The sequence below is a fragment of the Symphodus melops genome (assembly GCF_947650265.1).
Source record: "Symphodus melops genome assembly, chromosome: 12".
Classification (NCBI taxonomy): Eukaryota; Metazoa; Chordata; class Actinopteri; order Labriformes; family Labridae; genus Symphodus; species Symphodus melops.
Genome location: NC_136702.1, coordinates 6,629,598 through 6,640,665, shown reverse-complemented (window position 1 = coordinate 6,640,665; position 11,068 = coordinate 6,629,598). Strand labels below are relative to the sequence as shown.

General features: G+C 40.3%; 2 protein-coding genes across 4 annotated transcripts; one reads left to right on the top strand and one right to left on the bottom strand.

Annotated features, from left to right (window-relative positions):
• Nucleotides 1-43: 43 nt before the first annotated feature.
• spryd7b (SPRY domain containing 7b) lies at nucleotides 44-5,379 on the bottom strand. The gene is made up of 5 exons (XM_079356854.1): nucleotides 5,110-5,379; nucleotides 4,328-4,444; nucleotides 3,765-3,931; nucleotides 2,727-2,829; nucleotides 44-1,245 (listed from the first exon to the last, which is right to left on the bottom strand). Exons 1-5 carry the CDS (start codon nucleotides 5,213-5,215, stop codon nucleotides 1,148-1,150), a joined length of 591 nt encoding a protein of 196 aa, XP_079212980.1. The 5' UTR covers nucleotides 5,216-5,379; the 3' UTR covers nucleotides 44-1,147.
• A 754-nt stretch (nucleotides 5,380-6,133) lies between these two features.
• Nucleotides 6,134-9,881, top strand: trim13 (tripartite motif containing 13). Of its 3 annotated transcripts, XM_079356852.1 has the most exons (3): nucleotides 6,134-6,236; nucleotides 6,588-6,838; nucleotides 6,939-9,881. In XM_079356852.1, exons 2-3 carry the CDS (start codon nucleotides 6,741-6,743, stop codon nucleotides 8,143-8,145), a joined length of 1,305 nt encoding a protein of 434 aa, XP_079212978.1. In that variant the 5' UTR covers nucleotides 6,134-6,236; nucleotides 6,588-6,740; the 3' UTR covers nucleotides 8,146-9,881. The 3 variants fall into 3 exon arrangements, with proteins under 3 accessions (XP_079212978.1, XP_079212979.1, XP_079212977.1); XM_079356853.1 differs by lacking the exon at nucleotides 6,588-6,838 and having other exon boundaries at nucleotides 6,158-6,236; XM_079356851.1 differs by lacking the exon at nucleotides 6,134-6,236 and having other exon boundaries at nucleotides 6,243-6,838.
• The last annotated feature ends 1,187 nt before the right edge of the window (nucleotides 9,882-11,068 follow it).

Genomic DNA, 11,068 nt, shown 5'->3' with positions numbered 1-11,068 from the left:
TTATGAAACAATCTTTAACAATAATGACAGGACTCAAGATAAATATGCTTCCAGACACATAGGTTTAATGAATCGACATTTGGATTTGCTTGTACAAGATCATTAGTGCAAAACAAAGACAGGCTTTAGAAATATTTAATTGTCACACTTCAGCAGCAGAAATGCAATGCCAATACAACACAACAGATTGACATTTTTAACCATAACATCTCTGATCAGAGACAACCAGCACCAGCTGTGATAATATTGATATTTAATATAAATACACCAGATAAGATTTCAGTATGGGGAAAGTGTGGAAAGAATTAAAGGGCTGTTCAGAATAGATAGTTTTGAGGAAATCAATCTTTATGACACATCAGGGTCAGCGATTTGAGATTATTATTTAACTAGAACATGAATCAGCACCACACCGTAGCGTCCCTCAGTGAAAATGTGACTGGCTATCCTTTGACATCTTCAGTATACTGGAGTTAACAGGCTACTCTAAAAAAAAAAGTCAACTAAATTGTGTTTTGACTTTTGCTTTAATTTCCACTTCTACTTAATGAAGGCAGCATAAACGTTTGTTGATTTTGCTGCCTGATCAATATCGACAGCTGATCATTCGTTACTATGCAAACTTTGTCTTGCCTCTGGGGAGAAAAAATAAAAGCTTTGCCACATAAAACAGACTTATAACTTGATCTCTGTCTCAAATAAATACAAATAAATAGAATGGTGCATGCTGGGATGTCAGTAGATTACAATAAAACAAATCATAGCAAAAGGCAATTTAAATGAAACATGGCTTCTAATCATGAAAAATGGAACTCCTTTACCATCACAGAAGTAACCTGTAATCAAACGTGTTTCAGTTAACATGGGGTGATGATTCCTAACAAAAGGTAATGTGATTTGAATGGTTTTGCATCAGCACAGACTGGAACAGCCCATCTAATACAACCAAGGATCAGGAAGCCCTTCTCCTTCAAGGGTACTTCGGTCCAGAGCAGCAGCACAGTAATCAGAGGGAGAACAAAAACAAGAGGCTAACAAGCCACATATAACGATATAAAGCAATCAAGGTCTACGTGTAGTGTCACAGAGGTGGCTAGTAGATACAAGGGAGGACGACGGCAGAAAGAGGGGCTGAGGCGCGAGTCCTTTAGAAGATCTGTTGTTCAAAGAGGATCTTCTCAAACCCATGTGGAGCTGTGTGATAGAAGTCACTAAACTGGCAGTCTAAGATGGCACTGTCATCCACTGAAACAGAAGCACAAAGAGACATGTGTTCACAGATTGACACTGACAGTATTTAAAACGTATATGGAAGAGAAACACCAAGGCTGCGCCAAGGTGTCAAATGAATGACGAAATGGGACCACAAAAAGCATGTCGGAACACTCTAATGTTTATCAAATCACACTTGTACGTTACAAGGAGTCCTTCAAATTCTATGTGATGAAGTAAAATGACATTGAACTGATGTTGTGTCGACTTTGCACGAAGTATTAATTCAATAAACAGGAAACACTACAACCTTTTCCTTTGTTTAACCTGCTGAAGGTATTTGAGCAATGAGGTCAAATGTCTTATAAGAACAACTATTTGAACATAATCTCTTGGTACACAATGTGACATTTTGTATGAGCTCGTTAATACTGAAATCTTTGGGTGCAGGAATGTTTTTGTTGTTACATACAGTCAGCATGGTGACTGACTAATCTTAAACTACTTCTGAGCCTGAGAAAGTAAAATGTGTGCTCAAACAATCGACAAAGTAGAGCCGCAGCTATCCATTCATAATAGCCGACTATTTGTATTATTGATAAAAAGCTGTAAACCACTTTTAAATTTTAATGTATCTGATCCAAGTTTACTGAACGGAAGTAATTCAGCTTTATTTACTCTCGCTGTTGTGGACAAAGGGAGACCTTTTACTTGAACTGCCCATTAATTACTGTCTTTATTATTCAACACCATCATGTATTCCATGAAAACACGGAAAGATTGATCAACAGTGAGACCAATCATCGGTTTGTTTTCTGATGTGACAGCTTGAAGTTGATCCTTTCAGGCCCCAATGAAAACTCATCATCTGAAAATAATGGTCGTAATGTGGGACCTGCGATTTTTATTGGTTAAAATGTCAGCATACTACACCAGGAAACCAAGCCATATAGGCACAAAAGAGCAAGCACTGTAGTTAGTGAGAAATCGACTGTTCATTTTGTCTTTATTTTATAATTATATATATATATATATATATTTTTTTTTTTTTTTTTTGGGGGGGGGTGTTACTATGTTATGGTGTTACAACAGCTTTTGCTATTAATATGGTGAAAACTGGCAACATTAAAAGTGTAAACTTTTTCTACTTAAATTAAATATTTTTAAACTGTCAAATTAAGCTGAAATCAAAGTGTGAGAATAGCTGTCTAGACTGTGAGTGATAAACTGTCTAGGCAGATTAATTCTACAATAAAAATATATCATTGTACATGTATAAAACAACAGAAGACTATTTAGAACGTTTCGTTTGACTATGTACTCCATGAGCAGCGCTGTGCTTTGTAAAGATGTACAAATACGGCCCTCCAGTGGTAAAACATGTAACTGCAAGTTGTAAAATACTTCACTGTAAGCACTTCGGCATTCAGTGTTTACAAAAAAACAATTAAATGGAAGACTATTGAGAAATAACTTGAACACCGATAAACTGTGGTACAGAGCAATAAACTCACCATAAACAACGGGGAAAACAGTGCCACGGATCCCTGAGGCAGGACAATGCATGTTCTTTCCATTCAGATACAAATTCAGCTCCACGTGGTCGTACGTGACACCCTGAGGGACAACAAGAAAGGTTAGGGGTTAGATCATCACTCACAATCTCAGCATGTGCAGGCTGGTTGTTCACAATATGCAACTAAAACCGATGTGGAGATAAGGAAGGAGAGTCCTCCCACTCTTCGTTTAGATGAGTAAAAACACAAACTAGATGAGGCAAAAAACTAATCATTTGTGTTTCATCATCTTTATTTTCCATGAGTTGATGTTGAAGTGTCGAACGTGTCCATGTGTAGATCATAACAGCTCGCAGACTTTGACAACCCCAATCGCCGGGGTTTCACTGCGCGGTTGCCAGGAGGACTTTCTGCTGTACCCGCTCTCCACTCATGTAATTATATTTATCAAAAGAGTTTCATAGACCTGAATGACTGGAACACTCTGTAGACTTCGAAAGATCAGATGTCTTTAACAGTTAGAACCAAATGGAAAGCTGCTAATTGATGCGTAACATTAAACAGACACGAGGTTATCAGGCCAGTGTTAGACCAGCTGATGCAATGTGACTATCACTGCCAGCTGTCATGGAAAAACCCTTAAAAACAGACTGTACTGTGGGTCTCGTGGGACCAGCAGGACAGCCTGCTGCACCAGGCTTCCAGCAGATGATCAGTCCAAAGGGAATGATAAAAAGTTTACAAATTCTGTATTAAGTGGAAGTGCATGAGATAGTTCAACGTGTTCATAGACTTAACTATTTAAACCAGATGTAACCAGGAGTGATAGACCTGAGTGAAAATAAAGTGTGTGAGGATCCATGTCGGACGGCATCATCTCTACTCTCAGAATACAAACTCAGTGACTTGGCAAAATGAATGTTGCTGCTCATTAAAGTATCTGTATTCTTTAAAGGTTTGTTCATTTTTGAGCTTTACAACTGGCCAGCAACACTTACAGTTACTGACTGTTTCGGTCATCAAACATCAACTTACAACAATGTCCCCCTCCTGAGGAAGGCTGTTTGCAGGCAGGCGATTCTTCTCTTCATTATTGTGGTACACAGACCCATCATGCCTCAGCACAAGGCTGTTTGTATCTCTGCCCAAAGGCACTTGATTCAGGTTCACTTTCTGCGTCGCCACACCGATTCCCCAAACACCTAGACACAAGGACAGCGCCGATCAAAACACTCAAATGTGTATAATACAAATACAATAATACAATAAATCAGTATTATTGATCAAAGCGATCTGCGATCAAAAGAAATATCCCTGTTTTGTAAGTGAAACCATGTCGGGTTATCGAGGTGATTCATAAGTTTAGCTCTGCTTCAAGGCATATTTCTCAGAAAGCATATCCATTGTGCTTTCCAATACGGTCTTTGTTTGTGGGAAAAATTCCCCCGGCGAGCATGAAGTCACAAGATGCTGAGGCGACTAAAAGTTCAGCAAGTGAGACTCATTACTCCGACTAGGAGGAGTGCACCAAAATGTCCATTTGTGAAGGAAGGAAGGAGAAAACAAGAAAAGTATAAGCGAGAGGCAGGAGGGCTCACCAGTCGACTGGATCTTAAACTCAAAATAACTTTTGTTTTGGTGAAGCGGAGCGTTGGCCAAGCAGCCTCCGGTGCCACATATTCTCCTGCCGCTCTTCACGATAACAACATCAGTGCCTGCAATGCAAAGTCAAGAACACAAAGTCAGGAACCAAGTGAGGAAGAGAATAAACGTAAAAAAAAAAAAAACATGTCAATGAATGTATGACACCTCGTTTATAATCAATCAATTCTTACATCCATTTAATAATGTCAGTAAGAAGTCTGACATCCATGAAGCCAAAGATGAAACTTTCTAAACCACTCAGGTTGTGTAAAACATTTACAGAAAACACAAATACAGACATGAGTATTATTATGAATTGACGCTATATAAATAAAGATTGATTGATTGATTGATTGACATCTACATACGTTTCCCAGTGTATTATTCATAGAGGTGAGAGAGGATGGGCTTTCATGAATTAAAAAAAAGTATTTAACTATGAACATTGAATAATAATGTCAATCATTGGAGTGTTGAGTGCATTTACGTATTATGTGTTAAGTTAGGTGAACCTGATGTTACGTGGTCTCGTGTGTGATTGCAGCTTTACAGGGACAATAAAAAGATTTTGAACCTGCAACCAGGAAAACACACTTGACATCATCACAGGATGTAACTCAGCTGTCTGTTAGCTGGCTCGTTTTCACGGCGGAAGTAGCAAACCCTCACGTCAAACCTGGGTTTTACATCGTGTTGTGTTTGGACGTGAATATGAAAAAAAGGTGAAGTTACGTACCCATGTGGTGCGTATCTAACTGGACGGTTGGCATTTCTTTGAGAGGAATGTGCCCAGATGAGCCATCTCCACAGCAGCCTAGACAACACGTAAACATCGCAGCCATTCTTTACCCTGAATGTTAGCTGCTAAAAAAAAAAAAAAAACCCGGAAACAAACACCCATCAAAACCAAAGAGAGCGTCCGACGTTCAAACGTCAAGCACTCCTCGCCCACGCGACAGCGACACACACCGGCAAAAGCTGGTACTGCATAAGCCCCTGGTACCCGACTGTATCCAATCACAGCGGCTAAGATAGGCAGTCGCTCCTGATGGCATGGAAACAAGGGAAGAAAATCAAGGTCAAAATTCTACACGTGACTTAGTAACTATTGGGTATCGATGTTACATAACCAGAAGTGTAAAGAAAGTTAGTTTGAGAAAATGTGTGTTAAACGGTTTAATGGTGAAGTGGTAATAAGGTGACACCCAGTCACGACTGAGGAATAATGTCAGCAGCTTCGATCAGCTGCCTCATAAGCAAACCTTGTGTGCAATAACATAATAATTTGGAGTCTATATTTGCTCTTGGTGCCATATTGATGTGCCACTTATCTGCCCAGTGCAGGACAGTATCGAGTTTTACTTTTTTTTTTTTTTTTTGCAACTTGGTGCCTTCACTTGCGCCCTCTTTCACGTTACCAGTTTACAGATGTTGACGAGAATCTCACACGAGCGAGTAGACTGAAGTGGGGCAGCAGAAGAAAAAAAAACCCGCGGTGCCAAGCTGGGACTCAAACCTCGTTGACAGTTTTTCACGCTGTAATGTTTTGCATAGCAACAGCCCCTCCCCCCATCTCACTGGCAGGGATCCTCAGCAAGTTGCCAAGTAGGGACAAAAACGAAAAAACCCTCAATGATCACAATCAGTCAGTGAAAATCAAACACACTTCGTGTCATTTATGTGAGTGGAATCGTGTTGAAGGTCTTTGTTTGTTTGTGTTTTTTCGCTGTGCATACATCAGGCACACCAGAGCGTTGCAATTTTCTGTGTGGCACCGAAAGGGTCAATTCTGTACCCGGAAAAGGCGAAGTCTGCACAGCAACAAGCGCCATGATTGCGTTGCACTGTGCGTCTCAGCAGCTGGTGAGTGATTCTTTTGGTCCAGTAGTTGCATGTTACTATGCGCTTGCAAAATCTGTCACAGCTCCACTCCAGAAGCTTGCCAACAGGAGCAACGCAAACGCGCAGCCTGTTTGTCGATAATTTGTCGCATTGGATTGGTTGGACGGTGGGAATTTAGAGCTTCAGACAGCTAACCATCGCCCCTGCTTTTATGTAATACAAAGCGAGGTTCATTTATTGGCTGTTTGAGTCAGCGTTTTGCGAAGTTATTTATTCCCACTTTTATTCCAGTCTCGTTTTTTTTTTTTTGCAACACGGTTTCAGGTTTTCTGCCAACGTCAGCTGTTTTTTGTTTTTTTGTTTTTTTTTTAGACAGACATCAAGAAGCAGGATGTTTCTTAGCGATAAATGGGCAGATGGAGAGCTTGGCAGAGCATTTGCCAATCTCCTTTTACGCGGGCACTGCCACTGCGATGAGACTCAGTTTCACTTTGACGATGGGAATACTCCAGAAACAGCTGGAACATGACGACACAATCTGTATCCTTTATGATGTTACACCATTTTCGTGTGTCATTTATTGCCTGTGCTGCTCTTTGGGGTCAGCATCCCTCTCAGTGTGGGTGCGTATTGTACAGTAGCCTATTTTTTATCAAGTGCTGATTTGTGACATTCTTGACTTACATCAAGCATCATGTTGACGGCCGGATAATGTGTTTGCAGGATAAACAACATGGAGCAGCTCGAAGACGAACTTACGTGCCCCATCTGCTGTGGTCTCTTCGAGGACCCGCGGGTGCTGCTGTGCTCACACAGCTTCTGCAAGAAATGCTTGGAGGGACTCCTGGAGGGAAACAGAGGACCAGCCTTCAGGACACCTTTCAAATGCCCCACATGCCGAAAAGAGACCCCTCACAACGGCGCCAACAGCCTGCAGATCAACTACTCTCTGCGCGGAATCGTGGAGAAATACAGCAAAATCAGGTTCATGCCTAAGATGTCTGTTTGTAAACAACACTGCGGACAACCTCTGAATATATTTTGCTCCACGGACTTGAAACTCATCTGTGGGTTTTGCGCCACGACTGATGACCACAGAGGGCACAAATTCAGCTCCTTGGAGGAGGCGTTTGAGCGGGAGAAGGAGGCATTTGAAGCGCTGCTCCGCGGAGTAGAGAGTTGGCAGAGCGCAGACATCATGTCCTGCCTGGAGACACTGCAAGCCAGTAAGAAAAACGCGCTTCAGTCGGTGACCAAGGACGCAGAAAAGGTAACCGACTACTTCGACAAACTCATCAGCGCCCTCGAATGTAAAAAGAACGAGATCCTCTCCGATTTCGAAACACTGAAGCTCGTGGTGCTGCAAGCTTACGACCCGGAGATCACGAAGCTGAGCGCAGCGATGGAGGAGCACAGGCGGGCGCTCAGCATCGCGGAGTCTTTCAGGAGCGTCTCCGACCCCCTTTGCTTTCTGCAGCAGATGCAGGAGTTTCGGGACAAGTTGAGGATCCTCCGGGAGACTCCTCTGCCCTCGCGGAAAGACACGGACGTCGGTCCGCTCGTGCGTAATTTCGATGTGAAAAAGTGGGACTCGCTGAAGCTCAGAGAAGTTGACAAGATCTCAGTCCCCCACGAGAATGGCTCTTATCGAATTGGGGGCTCACGGATGTCAACAGCCAGATGGGTCGTCTTATGTGTCAGTGTAGTCCTGTCAACAGTGCTTCTGCTGCAGCCGCACATCCCTGCATCCTCAGTCTCTCTGCAAATAGAACCATTCCTCGCTGCAGCCTCCTCGCACGTTTACTTTACTGGCGTGTACCTGCGGGAAATGGCTGACATGTACGCACGGCTAATGGGTGCAGGTCAGGAATGTATCATGAACTTAATCGACGACACTGTCAATTTTATTGGCAGCTGTAACTTGTATTAATTACAGGCCTGGGGCATATCTGCTTTACACTCACAGATAGATAGTTACATAAGCGATCCGTGTGATGCCTTTAAGCAACAGTCTTCAAACATGGGTTGTTGTTTTTTTTTTACCGACAGTTTGTTGGTGCATTTTCTTTCTTTTTTCCACAACATGTTCAACTACAGTAAGTCATAGAAGCATATTTAATCCAGAGGTTTTAGCCACCTTTTTTTTTAAAACAAAAACGACTATCCTTTTTTTTTTCTCCTCATCGAATGTGCTGATTATCTGAGAAATAACGATGACATCTTCACCTGTCCACGTGATCTTGATAAATAAAACAGAAAAATCAAGTCACATCCATGTTTCTTTCTTATTTAGTGACACAGGCCACGCCATCAAAGGATGTAGGTATTTAAAGGCGCCTAACGAACGGAAGAAGTCAGCAATGAGAGAAATATAGAGTGTAATCCTGCAGGCCTCTTCCCCACAGAGCGCATCCCGCACCACTGTGAGGCTGCAACCTCTTCAAGGTTACACACGTTGCATAACAGGGCCCGTGTGCACTTTTTTACCAGGCTGCAGACACGGTGTAAGAAGAAAATCAGAGCACCCCCCATGTGATTCTTATTGCCATATAACCTTTAAGATGGTGCTTTATTTAATGTATCAGCGATAATAAAAGTGGGTGCTCGTCTGGTGGTCACTCACTTTAACGCAGCTCAAGATTTTATTTGTGGATGTGACTCGTTCATTGCATGACTCGTTTTGGTCTATAAAGTGAAACATCTGCAGAATACTGGGATACTACAGTGTTGACCGATTTTCTGCTATCTGAATTTAGAGAAGCAAGCCTTAAGTCACCATTCAATTTGGATCAAATAGAAATGATTGAAATTCCTAAAATTCAGTGATGTTTTTATTGTGCTTGTCACCAGCAGCCCTTTTTGTTTTAGTCGGTCATTTGCAAAAGGACACACCGTGAACTGGCCATTTATCTTCATCATTCATTATCCTGGACACAAGTGCATTTTGGGGGAAAAAAATCCAAGAGATCAGACCACAAAGTAAATTCGTGATGTCAGCACTGACCATAATTCAGGATGAACGTCATGGCACGCACGTTCATATATATATATAGCCTTCTGTTGCCAGGCAAATATAGGATAGAAATAAATATAGCACTCCACATAAATATTTTAATTGACATGGCACGCACATTTAAATTTAGCTTAAAAAACGTCAACTCAACTCTAATTAAGAGTACAATCGTGGGAATAAATGAATAAAAAGGTTTTTTTGGCACATTTCGTGTCAAGCTATTTCGCACTGTCAGTCTCTCTACCACCGTTAGGCCTGCATGAGTTGAAATAAAATAAAATGTTATACAAGATGTATCCAATCAATCAAGAAGAAAAATGTTTAGATAATGAGTGAATAGCATTTTGAGTGTGTCCAGTGTGTTATCGCATCACCAGATGAGGTCCCGCACTGATACACCCCTTTACACACTGCGTCTAAGTGTGTGATAGGAAATAACAGAAGACTTACTTTATTTTCCTTTAATTAAAACATCTTTTAGTATATTATTTTCTGGTATGAAAGTATTACTTTTACTCATTTTTAACTTTTTCTGGAAAGTGTTGAAGATTAAAGCGTGAACGGGCTTGTTCTTGTAAAACCAAACAAGAACAGACAAGAATCTATTAGAAAAAAGAATAAGCAAAAAAAAACCAAAAAAAAAAAAAACACTTTTCAAATAAGTATCTTGAAAGAAAGGAAACAGTGGAAATAAGCACCAAGACGCTTCTATACCTTATTATGCAGTTTTTGTGATTCTTTGAATAGTTGCCAAAAATAAAACTATAACAACTGCATTATGTCAAATGTGCAGAAAAAGTGAAAATCGCCAGAATATTTTTCATAGAATTGTATTGAAGTTGCTGTTTTTTAATACACACACACACACACACACACACACATACACACACACACACATAGTCCGTCTTGCTGCAACATCTATTATAAATAATAGAATTTGTATTACTACAGTGGGCTAATATTTTAAATGTAACCACAACTCGATCGTTAATAGCCTTTAGAATTTTAGATGTTCTTTTTTCAATATTAGACTAAAATGTCAGCCAGAATGCGTATTGTGAAGATGTCATCCAAAAACGCACTCAAATATTTTCTCTTAAACGTCGTTTGCATTCAAGTCACCTTTGACAAATGTCTAAATTTCCGCTTATTGTTAATTATGGACAAAACATAAATTTAGATTTCATAATTATCATTACATAGGCCTATAAGGCCAAATGAAAACAGACAGCTACGGTATGGATCCATTCAGTGGGCAGCAAATATTACAGGGCCTAAGATGACCAGAAAAAGCTACATAACTATGACAAATGTTAATAACGTAAAAAAAAGGACTTTATCATTTCAGTTTCATTGAAAACTCGGTCCAGTTCTGACTTTGAGAACTGCCATTTTCTTCGTTTAATTTTTTAATTTACCGTAAAAAAAATACAATTAAAAAAACAGCATGTGGTTTCAAATGTCATGAAAAACAGATCTTTACAAAAAAAAAAAAAAGCCACTTTATCTCTAAACAGCCGACCAGAGGGACACAACGAACATCTTAATCTTTTATTAGGGAGTCTAATTTGGGATGATCGTCATCGGATGTCCTGTTACAACAGAGATGTATACAGCACCGAGACACGATGATGTCACTAAAAGTAACGGAAAAAAAACATATACTTTGTTTGGGAGAAGGAATTTATAATTACACAATGTTATTGAGACTCTGGCATAAGAAACGGGTGAACGCATCACAAAATGCAGTATTACTAAAACCGAGCATGAATACTCGAATTTTTTGTTATTTTACATATAGATAAGTTTCCAAATCGTTATGTAGTCTTAACTAAAATGA

Coding starts and splice junctions, on each gene's coding strand:
- trim13 (XM_079356852.1), top strand. CDS start 6,741: ATGACGACACAATCTGTATCCTTTATGATGTTACACCATTTTCGTGTG. Junction 6,839..6,938: donor CAGCATCCCTCTCAGTGTGG/GTGCGTATTGTA, acceptor ATGTGTTTGCAG/GATAAACAACATGGAGCAGC.
- spryd7b (XM_079356854.1), bottom strand. CDS start 5,215: ATGGCTGCGATGTTTACGTGTTGTCTAGGCTGCTGTGGAGATGGCTCA. Junction 4,445..5,109: donor GTTAGATACGCACCACATGG/GTACGTAACTTC, acceptor TTTGCATTGCAG/GCACTGATGTTGTTATCGTG. Junction 2,830..3,764: donor CTCAGGAGGGGGACATTGTT/GTAAGTTGATGT, acceptor GTTGTCCCTCAG/GGTGTCACGTACGACCACGT.